This window comes from Balaenoptera acutorostrata, chromosome 13 (assembly GCF_949987535.1).
Source record: "Balaenoptera acutorostrata chromosome 13, mBalAcu1.1, whole genome shotgun sequence".
In the NCBI taxonomy this organism is placed as follows: domain Eukaryota; kingdom Metazoa; phylum Chordata; class Mammalia; order Artiodactyla; family Balaenopteridae; genus Balaenoptera; species Balaenoptera acutorostrata.
This window is the reverse complement of record NC_080076.1, coordinates 75,840,715-75,859,057: the sequence shown is the minus strand read 5'-3', so window position 1 is coordinate 75,859,057 and position 18,343 is coordinate 75,840,715. Positions and strand designations below refer to the sequence as shown.

Here is an 18,343-nt window from a genome sequence, read left to right as displayed (position 1 = left end):
GATGAAGGAAAGACCCAGGGAGGTTGAATGACTTGTCCAAAGTCACACAGCCTGGAAGAGACGGCTGTTACATAACTCCGTTCACACTTTGTCCGAAGCTCAAGTTATAACAGCATAAATTCTATCAAACACTTGCATGGCACTACCCTGCTCTAAGTGCTTCACCAACATTATTACATCAATCCTCACAACACCCCAGGAAGGTAGGTACTGCTGTGATCTTTATTTTTGTGAATGAGGAAACAAGGGTTATTTAGGCTCAGTTGCAGTGTTCTTACTCTCAGCACCAACAGCCAGAGGGCCACTCCAAGAGGGGTTAAAGTACGCTGCGAATGCAGCTCAGTTTATAGTAACACCCAATCAGGAGGAACATCAAAGTCCATCAATACTGGACGGGATTAGTAACTTGCATTATGTCTGTACCATGAAACACCCCCCCCACCGCCAGTTAAGATGCATGATCTAAATCTACTACATGTTACAACATGAATAAGTCTCAGAAGCATGATATTGAGAGGCAAGTTCAAGTTACGAAAGGATACATTGAGTATAATGCTTATGGAAAGTCTAGAAACAATACTGCGCATTGTTTATAGATATTCACATAGGAAGTAAAAGTAAAAAAAAGAAACATACAAGTGGTTACCTTAAGGCAAGGGAGGGAAAGGTTATGGATTCAGGGGGGCACACTGCACAATACTGGTAACATTTTACTTCTTATAAAAGAAATGTCGGAAGCAAGAAATAAACAAACGTGCTTTGAAAAGTATAATGGCCTGGACCACAGGGAACACTGTGAATAGGTGGCAGGGCGCCCAAGTGCCCCTTACAAGGAGTGGGTGCCCTGAAGTTTCACCCCATGCTTTACCCCACCCGAACAGGGCAGGCTGCTGCCCCCTCTTGTCAGTCCAAAGAAAAGGGCTTCCAGCCCCTCCCCACTTCCCCAGCTCCACACACCGGCCAGAGGGAGTGCTCTCCAATGCCAATCCAGGGACTGTGTCAGTCCCTTGCTCAAAACCCCCCAGGGCCCGCCAGGGCCACCCAGGAAAAGTCTGAAGGGCTGCGTCAAAAGGTTAGAAGACAGGTCATTCCCTACTTCCCCTTCATAATTTCCTCCTGTCGTGGTGGTGTGCTTGTAAAATTGAAGGCAAACTTCAGCCCTTCTCATTCAAAACCAAATTACTGCCACCAAAACAGTCTGAGAAAGCAAAAGGAAAAAATAGCACTGTCCTCTTACTTAGCCTACAGATGTCCCTCTGATACCTGTTTCATCTGCACCTCCTGCCCTGTCCCCCCTTCTTTCTCTCCTCCCCCCAAGGGCTTCAAGACCAAAAGACCACAGGCAGCAAATGCACCCCAAATTCCTTCCACTTTCTCTTCCCAGAATTACCAAAAAGAAACAAGAAGTTTGGGCTGCACTTTTGTGCGTGTGAGCGTGTGTGTATGCACGTGCACAGGTGTCCACACATGGTACACAGAGGAAAAGTCTAAAATGCCTTTCCTGCTTGTGACTCCGTGTCTGTTTTTAATAGAGTTGCTATATACAATATATGTCAAATATGTATCCAATATATATGTACATATTAAATACCTAGACATTTATGTGTGTGTATTTTAGGCGCCTAAGCCTCTCTGCTTGCCAGTAACAAAGCCTTTGCCTCCGGACCTCAGTTTTCCCATCTGTGAGGTGGGAGACTTGGCCCCTTTCCAGCTCTTGACAGTTTATCTGAATCTATCTCATGTGTGGCATGGAGAAAACACCTATCGTCACAATTTGTCCTAATGGCTCTTCTCCCTGTCTGCAGCCCTGCCCCAAGTCCTACCCTTTGTGACCCCATCCACTATCATCTTTAAAAATATACTTACCCCCCTCCCACAGGATGAGTCCCTAATACTAGAATCCCTAGTTCTCAGCCTGGGGTGATTTCGCCCCCAGGAGCTATCTGGCTGTTTGGAGTTACAACTCGAGGGTGACATCTAGCGGACAGAGGCCAGCAATGCTGCTAAACATCTCACAATGCACAGGACAGTCAGTCCTGGGACCCACAACCTATCAGGAGAGCTGAGGTTAAGAGCCCTGCCCTAGACTGAAGGCATTGATTGGATACTTTTCCTTATACTCTCTAGACCGAGACGCCTGGGATGGCACCGGAGTAGGAGGAAGCATTGAAAGTTTAAAAGAGAAAAGTTACCTTTGTTCCTGAGCAGCTAGGCACCGGGCTCTGGACTCATCACTTGGAAGGACCTGACGCTGAATAAGCCTCACGCACCCTGTTTTCAGATGAGAAGGTTACAGCTCAATTGGTTAAGGCCACACAGCTGTGAAGAGTCAGGGTTCACATCTTGCCCTGTGATGGATTCCGGAGTCTGCGCTCTGGAAGGACTCATGGGGGATGGTCACCAATTCAAGGAGGAGGGGTAGGAGGGATCCACACAAGCCCAGGCAGCAAGAGGAGCTTTCCATGCTGCTGCCTGATCTTCCTGAGACAGACAGTCTTTACCTGGACAGGACTGATTCTAAGGAGGTTGTCCTGTCAGTCACCGCTGATCTCTGGGTTGGACCACCCACCCACTCATTCATTCATTCATTCATTCAATATCTGTCAAGCCTCAACTACGTGTGGGCTCTAGAATGCAAAATTAGACCTTGTCCCTGCCCTCATAGAGACTTCAGTCTAGGAGGGAATGGAAATGAATTAAGGAATCAGACAAAGAAATGTACAACCACATGTGTGCTTAGGCCTTCAGAAGACAGGGGAGCAGAGCAGAAAATCGTATGTCATCAGGGGATTGGCCTCACCTGTGAAGACAGGGAAAACACTGGGCTGAGATCTGAAGGCTGAGTGAGGGCTAATTAGGCAAACTGGGAAGCCCTGTGACTTGATGAGTACAAGGGATGGGGAAAAAAAGTGTATTTATGTAGTAGGAGGCTGGAGAGACAAGGCCAGGACTAGCCCTCAAAGGTCTTGTGAGTCAATGATTAGGGTCCTTATCCCAAGGGTGATGGGGAGCTGTGGCAGGTTTAAGCAGGAGGGTGTCATGATTGGCTTTGCATTTTGAGAAGATTCCCTCTGACTGCTGTGTGGAGAAGGGACTGTAGGGGCAGAGGGAGTGCAGAGGGACCTGTCAGGAGGCTGCTGGGATTGTGTGCACAGGAGAGGATGCAGGCTTGGATGAGGGATTGGTGAGAAGTGGGTGGATTTAACAGAAATTCAAGAGGTCAAAGGGGTGATGGAAATTCAGGAGACCAACACAGGGAAATCACATACCTGTTCCCTTTCAAGCATCTCCTTCAGGGCAGCTCTGCCACAGCTTCCTGGTGCCCAAGTCCGCCGCCAATCAACTCCGTCCTCAAGAGGGGAGCATGCTGCTGTGTTGGACAGTGGCCCTGAGGCGGGACTGTCTTCCAGCCCATATTCCCTGCAGAGCCTGTCCAGAGAAGACACCGGACACTGGGACCCGGCAGCCCAGCACAGCCAGCCAGCACCAAAGTCCCCAGCGAGGAGAAGGCGCAGGAAGGACTATTTTAGGCTCCTTATTTTTAAAGCCGGGGTTAGGGCACTCCGCCCATCGGCGTCTCCAGGACTGGGAGCGTCAAAGGGCATCCCCTGACCTTCCACCCGCCCAGCACTAGAGAGAGACCAGAATGGGCGCAGGGCTGCACAGCGAGCACGGGCAGCCGGGAAAGGGGCCCCCAGAGTGGGTGGTGGAGGGTTTGGAGTGTGGGGATTCAAGGGCAGCCAGAGAGGCTGATGACCGCGGCTCAGATAGAACCCTGGGCTCCGACCTCTGCTTTTCCGCTTTCTCCCAGCATGGCCTTGGGCAAGTCATTCCGCACTCTGTGAGGCTCAGCTGCTCATCTGCAAAATGGAAGTAATCCACGGGCTGCTGTAGGTCAGAGGGTGAGGAAATCACCGGATGTGCAACAACCTGTGGCTGCCCGGCTGTGGCTGCGACCAATCAGGGCCCCGCAGGCAGGAGCCCTGAGGATGAGGCTTTGCTGACACCTGGTGGCTGAAAGGGAGAATGGCTCCCGGAGAGCGGGAAGCAGGGGGCAGGGCGGGCCCTGTGGAGGCCAGAGAAAAAAAGAGAGCAGCCCACGCTAGGGGGCGGGGAGAGGGAGGCAGACCACAGCCCACCCATGACGCCTAGAGAGGGAGGGAGTAAGATGAAGGGGAAAGATAGGGAATTAATGGGGAGCTAGAGACAGAGAAAAGCAGAGAGGCAGAGGCAGACGGAGAGTTAAATAGAGACAGAAAGATGGAGAAAGAGGCAGAGATACGGCAGAAACAACGACAGGTCCCAAGAGAGACAGAAGATAGCGAGAGATAAAGGGAGAGAGACAGAGGAACACACACACACAAATAAGAAACACAGACAGATGTAGGGGGAGGTGCAGTGACCCCAGCCAGCTGTCAGGTCCAGCCTGTTCTTTTCCTGAGCAGGATGAGTTCTGAGAGACAGAGTGTGTCCTGGCCATGTAAACCCAGCCCTCTTCCCTGCCTTGTGAAAGCCCGTTCCTGGTGCCTCCCTTCCCCAACGGGCAGATTGCATTTGGTAAAGACAGACACCATAATATACCTCGTCCCATACGTTGACCTTCCTCTCATTGACTGGTGGGGTTTTTGTCTCGGGTCCGCCTAAGGGACCCCTCTGCCAATGGAGCAGGGAGGAAGTGATGCCATGTGACTTCTAAGGCTAAGTCATTAAAATGCCAGGCAGCTTTCACCTTTCTCTTGGGACACTTGCTCTGAGAACCCAGCCACCAGGCTGTGGGAGAGGCAAGCAGCTGCACGAGGTGTCCACGTGTTGGGGGTGTCTGATCTGAGAGCCATAGCTGAGGTCCCAGCCAACAGCCAGTACAATGCCCAGCCATGTGACTCACCCCAGCCTTTGAGCCACCCTAGATGACTCTGTTTGGAGAGAGATGAGCTGCCCCACTGGGTCCTGCCCAGATTACATGTGTGTTATCCAAATAAATGATGGCTGTAGTTGTACCACTAAGTTTGGGGGAGTTTGATATGTTCAAATAGATAACTGGAAACCCTCTTGGTGCCACCTACCACAAACACACATCATCATCATCATCATCGTTATCAACAAGACCATCACCATCATCATCATCACCATCACCTTCACCATTAACACCATTGTCATCATCCTCATTACCATCACAACACCATCACCACCACCATCATCATCATCCTTCTCCAGTCTCTCAGGACCTTGTACTTAGCAAACCCTCTGAAGCTTCCAGGCCCCGAAGTACCTGCTGTACCTGAAATACCAGAACATACCTTGCTCTTTCTTGCTTCCCTATGTTTGCATGCTCTGTTTCCTTCACCAAGATTGTTCTCCCCAAGATTCACCTGGAAAGTGCCAGCTCTTCTTTGAACACCCCCACTTTGGGGGAAGTCTACCCTGATGTCCTGGGCAGTAACTCCTGCCTTCCCTTGGTGTCTCTGGTCCCTTCATCTTACCATCTCTGTATTAGTGTCCTAGGGCTGCCAGAACAAAATACCACAAGCAGAATGGCATAAACAATGGGAATTTATTCTCTTGTGATTCTGTATGCTAGCAGTCCAAGGTCAAGGTGTCAGCTGGGTTGGCTCCTTCTGGGGGTATATGAGGGAGAATCTGTTCCATGACTCTTGGCCTCTGGTGGTTTCCTGGCAATCTTTGGTGTTTCATGGCATCTGCTGCATCACTCTGATCTCTGCCTGCATCTTCACGTGGTGTTCTCCCTGCGTGTGTGTCTGTCTCCAAATTTCCCCTTTTCATAGGGGCACCGATCATATTGAATTAGGGACCCACCCTACTCCAGTATGACCTCAAATAAATTTAACTGATTGACTCAGCAATGACCCTATTTCCAAATAAAGTCAAATTCTCAGGTATTGGGGGTTAGGACTTCAACATATGAATTTTGAGGGGGGTATAATTCAACTCATAATCATCATCAAGGTTCTACTCTTAAGCTATTACCATTCCCCCAGAGTAGAAGCTTCCTGGGGGCAGGGGCTTTGTCTTACCTCCTTTGTATCCCCTACTCTGTCCATTCCAGGAACAAGACAGGTACTCAGTGAGTGTTGGCTGAAGAATGAAGGAACAAATCAAAGCTGGCAAAATTTGTTAAGCACTGATTAGTTCCCACCTTCATGGTAATCATTTTAATCTCTTTAGCTCATTCAATATGGTTTCCCATTTTTCTAGATTTGAGAAAATGATTTTATATGGAGATATAAAGGGGAAGCCTATCTAAAACGTCCTTGAAGAAGAATGATGTAGGGCACTGCAAGATTTATTACACAGCAATGGCTATTAACATAATATGGTAAGAGTACAGAGATACACAGATAGACTAAAGGAACAGAAAAAAAAAAAAAGAGCCCATAAACAGACCCCACACATATGTGTCAATCTACTATGGGGCACAGAGGCAACTTCGCACCACAGTGGGGAAAATGGATTTCTCATTACCCCAGGACAACGGTGGTTCAAAGTGGAAAAAAAGAGAAAAAAGAAATTAGGTCCCTGGCACACACTATACAGAAAAATCAACTCCAGGAGGACTGAGAATTTAAGTGGGAAAAGCAAAACTTTAAAATTTTTAGGAAAAAAATCTGGAGAACATATTTGTGAGAAGTGGGGTGAGAAAGAATTTCTTAAAGAAGACACGGCAGATACAAACCATAAAGGAACAGACTGATGTTAGACCACATCAAAATTTTAAACTACTGCATCAAAAGATACCAAAGACAAAGTAAAAAGAAGCTGCTCTCTGGGAGGGGATATTTGCAGCACAGAAAACCAACCAGTGATTAACATTTATATAGAGAACACCTGGGCTATCTCATGACGTCCTTGCTGTAACCCTGTTAGGGAGGCACTATTTTTTCCCTATTTTTCCAAGTGGAGGCATTAAGGTTCTGAGGCCCCATCATTGGCCAAGCCTCCAGAACAGCCATTAGGACCCAGGCCAGTTGGATGCAGGAACCCAGCCCCCAGTTGCTATGCTAAGTGACAACCCCAATCAAGTTGTGAACAAAGGAACCAAGGAACACACAAACCTACAAACAGGTCATTGTGACCTCTCTCCGGGATGGAGTGGGGGTTGCAGGGTTTGGGGCTCTGCTGGGCAGATCTAAGAAAACTCCCAGGTTCAAGGTGATAAGGCAGTTCTGTGGGAATGGCAGGCAGTGGGCACATTTTTAAGGGCTGGAGCATCCATCACATGCCCTTGAGTGACTGCTCAGCAACCACACAAGAAGGACTGAGAGGTCAGCCAAGCCAGCCACTCATGGGGTAAAGAGGGTTGTAAGTCAGGTGAAGAAGTGGAGGCTCAGAGAGGTTGGACAATGTGCCCAAGGTCACACAGCTAAGCAGCTGCAGAGCTGAAAATTCTCGAAGAGGTTGCCCACCCCTCACCCAGTCACTCTCTGGTTCTCTCTTCTTTCTGTCTCTTTCACACAAGTGCACGCATGCACACACACACTACACGCAGCACCCTGGCTCGCACGGGGATAAGTGCACGCAGCACCCCGGCTCCCATGGGGGATAAAAGACACTGCCGTGGACAAGTTGCAAGTCACACTTTATTCACTCGCCAGGATGTCTGGTGGGATCCTGGGCAGCTGACCAGGCCCCTGGGAAGGAGGAAATGGGAGGCACTAGTTGGAGGGGTGGAAGGTGCCTCGTTGGTGCCACTGCATGTCACGGATGCGGCGCACGGACTGCACCTGGGGCTGGGGGGCCCCGAAGTCGCCGCTGTCCTTGTAATCACCCTTCTCCAGCAGGTACTGCAGCCCGCGGTAGCCGGGGTACTGGTAGCCGACCCACCTGCAGGGCCAGAGGTGGGAAGAGGGGACGTGGGGAGACAGGAGATGCAGATGGAGAGAGAGGGGGAGAATTGTTTAGCCACTAGGAAGGGTGGGGCCTTTCAATCATTTCACACTAACTGGGTGTCGAGCAAGAACACCCCCACTCTTCCTGGGACCAGCCTCTGCTTTCTTCCTTCCCTTGATGGGGAGCTCACTACCTCCAGAAGCAACTTTTAACTGAAGGCCTGACACTGGGTTCAGAGGAAGGGGTGATCTCAAGCTCACTTAAGCTTAGAAGAAGACAGGCCTCTTAACCCAACCCCTGGCAAGGGCAAAGGACAGCAGGCTAGGTCCCAGGAGCCCTCCATGATCCCTCCACCCTTTGAAGCCATCACCATTTAGGGGTCACTCACTCTGAGTACCTGATGACCATTACAGTCTTCTCCTCAGAAAGCATCACACAGTCCTGGCCCACATGGACCTGCCCATCCAGCCCCTGTGGACACCTCTATCTCTGCTTCTCAGACTTGGGCCCCTATATCTCTGCAGCACAGCCACTCCGTCCCTTGTAGAGCCCATCAGACTCACCAGGCTCCTCCCACCACAGGACCTTTGCATGTGCTGTTCTCACTGTCTGGGATGTCCTTCCTTCTCTCTACCTCTATAATTCCTACTTTCTTGAGATCTCAGCTCAAGAGTGCCTTCCTCGGGGAAGGAGGCCAGATTCGTGCAGATTCCTAAACTATTAACAGTTGTCCCCAACCAGACTGCTAGCTACACAAGGCAGAGGCCAGGTCTGTTTAACCTACCTTGACTTAACTGATCGCTTAACACGGTGCCTGGCATATGACGTCACTCGACAAATTGAATCAATGAATGAATAAACGAGTAAATGGAGGGGAACATGAATACAGAACTTTGCACACTCTAAGAGTTTGACAAGTCCCAGAAAGCCAGTATGTGTTGGTAAACTAGCTCTCTTGGCGGGGGGGGGGAAAGTCTTGATTTGTAACATTTTCCAATTTCTGAGGTGTAAATACTTCATGATGGCTCATTTCAAGTTACCAATGATTAAATAACCAGCTCACATAAATTCTGAAAAGTTAACAGTCAGCTTTTGCAAGCTGGTACAAGCCGGCTCCAGCACGCCACTGCCCAAAGCCCATCGTCAGGCTCCCCGCGGAATCCAAATTTTTCACATTGAGAAATTCCCCAATGCTGATGGTTGAGGTTTATGTGCCGAAGTTTAATTTGGTGGAGAAGGATCCCTCCTATTTCCAATCTCAGGAACTCAGGCCGTCAAAGGCCAGCACGGGCTGGGCTTCCTGCCTCTCCCAGCTCTGTTAAGACCACTCAACTCATTCCCAGCTTCTGCTCCCCCCACACCCTCCCCACCTCTGCCTTACCCTGCCCCCCCCCCCACCATTTACTGTCCTGCTCTTTGGGCCTGAGGTTAAGGCCAAGGTTTCTCTCCTCCAGAGGTAGGGTGTTGCCCAAAAGGCAGATCAGGATGGAACTTCAGGGGCCGAAAGCCATGTGTAGGCTGATGATTTCAACGCCCATTTTCCAATGAGAAGACTGAGGTCAGGAATGTACAAGATCCCCAGAGTTCAGGACAGAGCAGGACTTAGCAGCCCAGGGTCTGGGCCCCTGGGGCGGGGCCAGCCAGGGCTGGGTGTGCACTCACGTGCCACTCTGCACCCGCACAGAAGACACCTTCTCCTGGTAGCCGTGGGCGTGGAAGCTGGGCACATCATCGTCTATCACCTCCATCTTCTTCCCTGTGAAGTTGGGGTTCTCATAGAGGATGATCTTATGCTCCTGGCTGTCCTGTGGACAGGGCGTGGGGGAAAGCGAGTGTGGGTGAGGGGTCCCTGGAGTTGGGACCAGCAGGCTCCACCTGCAGCCCTCTGGCCCAAGACCCCCACCACGTGAGTGTCTACGGCAACGGCATCCAACAGTGTTTGTTCATTAAGATCCTACTGGGCTATTTTCACGTAACAGACACTCCAGATTCTACACTTCGGGGAATATTTGATTCTGAAATGGCATTTTCCCTCCCAACGCCTCAACTCCCCTTTTTAAAAATAAATGACAGCCATGATACACACACACACACACACATAGGCTTATCGTGCCTCTAGTAGACACTTGAAATATTTTGGCTTTCCTTCATCTCCACATATCTTCCCAGCCTCCTGTTCCTGTGACATTTTTCTTAGTCATCTCCTTTCATCCTTTAAACTACTTTTATGCTGTTTGGTGGATAAGAAAACTGAGGCTTAGAGAGGTAAGGTGACTTGGCCAAGGTCACACAGCCGGGAGTGCCAGAGCCAGCAGAGGAACCCAGGTCTGTGGAATGCCAAGTCCAATGTTCTCCGATTTTCCATCTAGTTCTGGGGAGAACTAGACTGGGCTGGGGAGGTTTGGGAGTATAAGTGAGCATCGCTGGGCCCTTTGCCCTCCAGAGTGTTCACATACTAGCAATCAGGATCAGAGAAGCTCTGAAAGGTTACACTGGCATGAATTGTGAACAAGAGCTAAACTGCCTTCTCCTCCACCCCGAAACCCAGAATTTCTTTGAATATTTATGGTGGCAATCATTTATGGAACGATTGCTTTGTGACAGAAATCACACAGCCCTGGACCGCACCATCCACATAGAATAGAATGTGAACAGCGCCCCCTGGAGCATCTTGAATGACGCCCCTGAAGTCATACGATGTGGCAATTCTCAGGTTAAGCCTGCTGGTATCTCAGGACAGTAGATACTAATATCCCCATCTTACAGGTGAGGAAACTGAGGCTCAGGGAAGTGAAGTGACTTATGCGAGGTCACACAGCCAGGAAGTCCCCCGCCAGTCAGAAGGGGCACGAACGATGCCAGAGGTGAAGGCTCCTTCCTGGTCCCCAGACCGCTGGCTCCAAGGGGGCAAAGAGAGGAAGAAGATGAGGGTCGGGGGCTTACCACTTTGATGGGCCTCAGGGAGCTGAGGGAGTCTGTCCTCCGACTGCTGGTCCATGAGTCCCAGCGGGGGTACTCACCCTTCTCAAACACAAACTGCTCCCCTTTGCAGTTGGCTTGCTCATAGCCCACCCAGCTGCAGTGGAGACAGAGAGAGAGAGGGCAGGTCAGGCTCACTCCAGGCTTCTTCTGGTGGGACCCTGGCTACTCATTTGGGCCCCAGAGCTCACAGTTGCCCAGCTCATCAAAATGAGTAGCAGCCTCGGGGCTTCCCTGGTGGCGCAGTGGTTGAGAATCTGCCTGCCAATGCAGGGGACACGGGTTCGAGCCCCGGTCTGGGAAGATCCCACATGCCACGGAGCAACTGGGCCCGTGAGCCACAATTACTGAGCCTGCGCGTCTGGAGCCTGTGCTCCGCAACAAGAGAGGCCGCGACAGTGAGAGGCCCGCGCACTGCGATGAAGAGTGGTCCCCACTCGCCGCAACTGGAGAAAGCCCTCGCACAGAAACGAAGACTCAACACAGTCATAAATAAATAAATAAAAGAACGTGAATTTCTTTAAAAAAAAAAAAAAAATGAGTAGCAGCCTCATTTAACTCCAAGCACAGCAAATCCAAGAGCAGCGTCACCTCAGTTATCCAGAACCCAGCAGGGTGCTGACTTCAATCATCTGGAACATAACCAAGAAATGAGGAGAAAGTCTAAAAGATGGCCTAGCAACAAACACAGATGTCTAGAACCCATGTCCTAAGGCCAATGGTATGCTGGTAAATCAATAGCTAGCTCTGAAAAACAAAACAAATCCTGTTTGTAGGGTTTGCTAATTTCCATGGTGTAAATACTCCCACCGTGGCCAGTGTCAAGCTCTCAGGGTGACATCAGTGAACATGGAGTTGGGAAGAAATGTGCCCAATCAGCTTTTACTACCGAGAACAGACTGCAGAACATCCCTGTATCTAAAGCTCACGTAGCTTGTTCATACCAACCCCTTCTCTCTGGGTCTCTTTCCTCTTTGGTTCTTGATGGTGGTCTCTGGACTCCTATGCTACACAAAACTCTAATAGTCTTAGATCCACAGTAGAAGAGAAAATCGTTAAAGGGAAGGATTACCTGCCGGTGAGGCATGGCTAACAGAGGAAAGGGGACAATAGGAAAAAGGTGGCACCGACTTCATGACGCCTGGCATTCTGGGGCGTTCATCGCAGAGGCAGACAGTTCAGCCTGGCACAGTGACAACTTTGGAACAGTAATCTAAGTCCTTAACGGAAAGGGAGATGGTGTTTCTTGCTGCTTTTATAATAGGATGCGCTCTTGATCTGGCAATTCAGCTTTAGGCAACGTGTCCTTAGAAAACAGTTGTCAAAGAGCTCACAGATACATGGGTAATGATGTTCATCACGGTGTCGTTTATAATATCAAATAATCAAAACAACTTACACATCCAATGGGCAGGGCCTGGTTGAGTAAATTATGTCATATCCCGTAATGAAATGATACGAAGGCATGAAAAACAATGAAGTAGGACACGGGTTCTCAAACTTAACTGGGCAGAAATATCACAGGGTGGTGGGTTTGTGAAATGCAGATTCCTGGGCTCCAGGCCCAAGAGTTTGATTCAATGGGGCAGGGCTGGGACCCATGAATCTGCATTTCAAAGCCTCCCCACCTTCTGTGATTCTGATACAGATTTACCTCCAAAAAACTCTTTGAAAAGCATTGACATAAAATGCTACTTAATGACATGGAGAGAATTTGAGATAAAAGTTTTCAAAATGACTTATAAAACAGTATGTAAAGCATGATCTGACTTTGGATTAAGTATATATCTAATATATATTTGATGAAATATATACAGAGAAAAATATAAGTTTATATGAAAATCTTAATGGTTACTCTGAGTGGTAAGATTAGAGTCGTATGGCTTTTTTGCACTAAACCATTGCTCCTTAATTTTAAACAATAAACAATAATTAATAAAACTATCAAAGTTATATTTTTTAAAAGAAAGCAGAGGAGGAATGTAAGGTCTATTTGAGAAATTCTTCCATCCAGATACTAAAAAAAAGACAACTGAAAAATCAGATGTGGTGCTTCAATTGTCAAAACTTCAGCCGTCCGGGAAGACACGCTCTCAGGCACACTGATGCTCTGAGCCCATCAGCTGAGTGGGGCTGGGCAGGGCCATTCCTTTGGCCGTGTTCTCCACACCAGCAGACTCTGATTCAATTACGGTCATCACACACTGCAGAATTCCCGGTGAACCTTGAGGTGTGGTGCGGGTCATCCAGGACCCACACTAGACTCACTGACCTGTTGGTTGGGGGTCACTGGTGGCCACCCCTGATTCCGGAGGCTCTTGGAGAGAAGGAACAGTCAGGGAACCACAAGGAAAGGCCCCTGCAGGTTGTGCTCAACTATGTCACCTGAGCGCAGCAGAGTCAGACCTGATCAGTCACCTCCCCTTCTCTCTTGGGCCAGGGGTCCCAAGCCTGCTGGCCCCCAAATGTGTCAGCGTATCTGCGAAAACCAAGTATCACCAGGACCTGGGAAGGGAGGGGTGGTTGCAGAGCTGGGACATCCAGCTTTAAACCTCCCAGGAGACTGAGGACACTCCCAGAGCCAGAGATTGGCAGCTCTAAAAAGGTCCACGGGAGTCACTGTGTCTGTCTCCCTGCCTCAAGGAAGTGGATGACCTTGGTGTCAGGCTTTTCACATGAGCTCCATCCCATCATCCCCAGGAGGACATGGTTAACCTCATCCTACAGAGGAGAAAACCGAGGCGCAGAGAGAGAAGTTCCTGGTCCAACGTCACACAGCACAGAAGTGGTGGAACCAGGATTTGAAACCCAGCTCTATCTGAACTCAAACCACAGGCTCTCTCCACAGGCTGCCAAGACCCCAAATCCTGGTCTCCTGATTGCACAGTCTAGGAGCTCAGTGAGAGCGATCCCTCCAGCTCGTTCCACAGCCTGACAGCCTCACCCAGGCAACCCCTGACCAAGTGAGACCCCCAGGTACTTACGGTCCAGCCTGCACCAGGACAGAGCCTGCCTTCTCCACGCCGGTCTCCTTCAGGTTAGGGCAGGGCCCATTGAGCTCATGTGAGTGGCCCTGGAAGTTTTCCTGCTCAAAGATGATGATCTGCAACAGGAGGAGAGAGTCAGACCCCCGTCATGATGGGGAGGAGGGAGAACAGGGCAGTGGGGGTGAGTGGGCGTAGGGAGGGGACTCAGAGAGCCTTGAAGGACGCTGAAGGGTTCCACACTTGGGAATCACGAACCAAATATAAAGTCTGACAGTCTTGGCTCCAGTTACCAGGTGCGAGACCTTAAGCCAGTATTTCACCTGTCTGAGCCTCGGTTTCCCCATCTGTAAAATGGGAAATAAAGACAGAACCTACATCATGGGGTTGCTGGAAGGATTCAGAGGAGCGTGACGGTTAGCACACCATATTTGCTCTGCGTGTGGGAGGCATAATTATATTAAGGGACATGCTAAGATTCCCAAGTGGGTAAGTGGCAGAGCTGAAATTAGAGCCCAAGCTTGTCTGATGCTGTTTCCTGTAGAGCAGCATTTTGATACCACTGGTCTGTGGACCAGAGTAGGAGTAATAAGATGCTAGACCATGCTGCTTAAGCTTCTCCTGCCCCCATTAGAGCTGGACCAGTGCTGCCACATCCACCCTTCACCCCCATTTCACCCATAAGACTACGCATACCTGTGCCCTTTTCTTAAGCCCCCACAGGTTTTGCAGGCTATCCTCCGGATACTTCTTAAGAGGACTTCACTCCCCTTGCCTCACCTGCCTCTCAGCAGCCCAGGGAAGGGCCGGCAGGATCCCCATCAGGAAAAGTGAAGATCAGCAAAATGAAAGGGCTGCTCACGGCCTCACAGCCAAGTGCTAAGAGGTGGGGGAGGGCGGCAGCTGCCTCCTTTCAGGATTCCAGACAGAACCTGGGGGCACACGTTTTCCAGCCACACTTCCCCCAGGGGACAGCCTCTGGATGAAGGGGGGCGGGGTTCAGGGAAGTGGGCCTCCAGGAGGGGCAGCTGCACAATCCATGTGGTCAGCACTGGCTGGGTAAACACGCCCCTCTCTCCCAGGCCGGGGATTAGCCAGACAAAGCCAGGGGAGGGAGGCCCAGCAAGGTTCAGAGTCAAATTGCATGGGCTCAGTTCAGCCTTTATGATCACTGACAAGATCACAGATGGGTCAGGAGAACTGGGCTCCTATGTCGCCTCTGTTGCATCCAGCTGTGCAACCTGAGGAAGCCACGTGATTGCTCTGAGCCTCAGCTGTCCCATCTGTAAAATGGGGACTCATGCCTATTCCGCAGGCTTATTGAGAAGAATCAAGAACCTGGGAGTCAGGGGCTAGTGGATTATGACACTGGCCTGGGTGACAAGGGCTTACAGGAGCAAGGAGGGCAAGGCAGGTCAGCCTCCCCATGCATTTGAAAGGCCTCAGAGCCCAGGAGCTCAGTATTATTATTGTTGTTGTATGTATCAACAAATGGACGCTAAAAATTTACGTATTACCTAATCCTTTCAGCCTGCACTGTCCAATTCAGCAACTACTAGATGTCTATTGAACATGTGCAACTAATCTGAATTAAAATGTGCTATGGGTATCAAATACACATCAGATGTTGAAGATATAGTATGAAAAAAAGAATGTAAAATAGTTCTCTAATAATTTTTCTACTGACTGTACATTAGGATATATTGGGCTTAATAAAATGTATGAAAATTAATTTCCCCTGTTTCTTTTTACTTTGTTAACATGTCTACTAGGAAGTGTTAAAGTCCATAAGTGGCTCCCATTTGAAATCGATTGGACAGAGCTGCTCCAAGCCATATCACACTGGGCTTCTTGCTGCTCAAACTCACCCATCTCACTCCAACCCCTGGGCCTTTGCATTCACTGTGCCCGTTGCCAAGAATGCTCTCCCCTACCCCCAACTCCCCAATTTTCACTACTTCCTCACTTGACTGGGGGCTCTGCTCAATGTCACCTCCTCAGAGACGTCCTCCCTGACCACCTTAGCTAACACGTTCCTCGTCCACCCTGACCCTAAAGAACCCACTCTTGTTTCTTCCTAATACTTTCCACTCCTTGAAGTTATGTATTTATTAGTTTATTTATTGTCTTTCTTCTAGAAAGTAAGCCTCTTAAGGGACAGAATTGGGGTGAGCTGGGGTGGGGGCCCAAATCAGACAAAAAGGCAGTTCCAGGATGGAATCTACGCCTGGGGCCTCTGAAGCAGAGGGAAACAGGAGGGCAGCCTGGTGGACTGTTGCTGGTAGAAGTTTGAGGGCAGATTCAGTGTGACAAGCCCCTGACATTGGGATAAGATCCCACCGCCCTTAGGAGGAAAAAACAAAGAAGGCTGGCGTGAGGTGGACAAGCATTAGGCTGGGCCTGTTTTCTTTGCCTCTTCACAATTACCTTATGCCATGAATCCAACGCTCCCCAGTTTTTGAAGGAGGGACCTGAGGCTCAGAAAGGTCAAGTGACTGGCCAAGGTCACACAGCAGGTGTGGAGTCAGGAATCCCACCCCACCTCCCATTCACAAGCCCCATCTCAGACTGGACTGAGGGTCTGCCTTGGCTTTGGGGACCCACCCTGGGCAATGGGGTAAAGGGTAAGGCAGAGAAAATTAAGTCTCCAAAGCCAGAAGGATGCTAGTCGTGGGCTGGGGAGGGGCCTTCTGAATCAGCACCCCCTCCAGTGTGCAAGTTGGGGAGAGTGTGGCCCAGAGAGGGGGAGCCCCAGAAAGGAAGACACCAACCCCACTTTACAGGAGGGAAACCGAGTCTGGGAGAGGCACCGTGCTCGCCACCCCTTCCTCCCACGTGGTACCCACCTTGGGGTTGAGGGGCTGAGGTTTGCCCGCTTGGGTCTGGTGGTCTGAGGCCATGGTGGGCTGTCCGGTGCAGGAATGACCTGGAAGGCAAGGCATGGGGGAAGCAGTAGTGAGGACCTGTCTCTGGGCCCTCGGTTCCCCCACTGGGGGGACAGGGGTGGTGGTGGCGGCGTGTCCCAGGGCCACATCGCTCCAGCCCCACGTCCTGTTTTTTTGTCTCCCTGATTTCAGGTTGTCCTAGGGCAGTGGAGACAGCCAGCGGCTGCCTGAACGTCCATCCTTAGCTTCGCTTCTTTGTGTCCAGGCCAGCTCCGAGGGGGGACAGAGAAATGAGGTCTACTAAAAAATAAAGTGAGAAACTAGAGTGTGAGTGGTGACCCACTTGGCCCCAGATAATTGATGCTATTATGCATAAATTTCTTATGCATCGATTGATATTATGCAGAAATTTCTTGATTCAAAGAATATAATGTGGGCAGACAAACCCCACGCACTGGCTGTGCTTGGCCGGGTTTTAGCTCCCAATCTGCCATCTCACAGAGTCCCCTGGGCCCCCACCCCTTATCCCCAACTTCCTCCTTGACTTCTGGCCCACCCCCCACATCCAGTACCCAGAATGCTCCTTCCCACCATTGGTCTTATCCTCCCCTCCACCACCCAAATAGTACACAAGTGCGTTATGGGACTCCTGCCACAAGAAAGCAACGACACGAGTGTTATGGAAGTTCAGGCACTGTGACCAGCAGCCGCCAAGAACGTCAGAAAATTCTGGAAGAGTGTCAGTTTCTTCTTCCTTCCCACAGGATGGGCAGAGAACGTAGCCTGTGTTTTCCCAGTGTAGAAGGGAAACCTGTCTCCTTCTCCAGAGATAACATCCGGCTTCCAGAAGCTCCTTCCACACCAGAGGCCAGGCCAGGATGTTCCCCAAAAAGAGGACATTCAACTAAGCAGCTTGGGAGCCAAACCTGCCCTTCTCCCCTAAGAAACCAGCCCTCTGGGTCTGTCACTGTGCCCAAGATCCCACATTACAGCCCCAGCGGCATCCTCAGACTAAAGATTAAGCTCAGGTGGTTCAGCTCAGGTGCTTCCTCTGCTGCTTACCAGCATCAAGGCCCTGGGAAGGTCATCCCCTCTGTGCCTCAATTTCCTGTTCTGTAAAATGGGGACAGGATGGTGCCTGGTCCACAGGTTGTGATGATCCAATCATATAACACAGAAAACCTCAAGCACTCGGCCGCCGTCCCGGAACCCACTCAGTGCTCAGTGCACGGCAGCAATTATGGCATTATTAGCGTCCTTTCCACCCAGTTTTAGTGCCTTTGGAGTCACCTGTTGCTGGGAGCTCCCCGAGAGGGGCTCTGCTTCCTAGCTGTCCCAAGGCGGGACACAGAGCCGGTGCCCGGGAGTGTTTGTGGATATGGAGAGAGCTGGCTCACCGCCCTAGAAATGAAGCTGAACCTTCCGTGGTTTTACTCCTTCCACTTGCAAAACCCTCAGTTATATGCTCCTCCACTGGCAAAACGAGGATACTGATGGACTGTCTAATACTAATAAGGAGCACCACCAAAATACACACCGTGCCAGGCACTGCGCTAGACCGCTCACCTACGTACCTCTGAGCCCCACAGCAAAGGAGGTTTTACGACCCCCTCCCCATTTAACAGAAAAGAAAACCGAGGCTCAGCACCT

The 18,343-nt window shown here is 50.3% G+C and overlaps 2 protein-coding genes across 2 annotated transcripts in view; both read right to left on the bottom strand.

The window, feature by feature from the left end:
• Nucleotides 1-3,891, bottom strand: part of LOC103005732 (beta-adrenergic receptor kinase 2) — a 203,196-nt gene extending 199,305 nt beyond the window's left edge. The window contains exons 1-3 of the mRNA XM_057526625.1: nt 3,788-3,891; nt 3,270-3,429; nt 2,193-2,271 (exon numbers count right to left, since the gene is read on the bottom strand). The gene's annotated coding sequence lies outside the window, so the exon portion shown is untranslated. The remainder of the gene's footprint in view (nt 1-2,192; nt 2,272-3,269; nt 3,430-3,787) is intronic.
• A 3,779-nt stretch (nt 3,892-7,670) lies between these two features.
• On the bottom strand, nt 7,671-16,708 carry CRYBB2 (crystallin beta B2). Its single transcript, XM_007180946.2, has 5 exons — nt 16,655-16,708; nt 13,809-13,927; nt 10,789-10,921; nt 9,508-9,650; nt 7,671-7,839 (listed from the first exon to the last, which is right to left on the bottom strand). The coding sequence occupies exons 1-5, from the start codon at nt 16,706-16,708 to the stop codon at nt 7,671-7,673; spliced, it is 618 nt and encodes a 205-aa protein (XP_007181008.1).
• Between the last annotated feature and the right edge of the window lie 1,635 nt (nt 16,709-18,343).

Excerpts from the sequence above, each read along its gene's own strand:
- CRYBB2 (XM_007180946.2), bottom strand. The coding sequence starts at position 16,708 with ATGGCCTCAGACCACCAGACCCAAGCGGGCAAACCTCAGCCCCTCAAC. Across the intron at positions 9,651-10,788 it reads CCCTGAGGCCCATCAAAGTG|GACAGCCAGGAGCATAAGAT; the intron begins GTAAGCCCCCGA and ends CCCTGTCCACAG. Across the intron at positions 7,840-9,507 it reads GTGCGGGTGCAGAGTGGCAC|GTGGGTCGGCTACCAGTACC; the intron begins GTGAGTGCACAC and ends CTGGCCCTGCAG.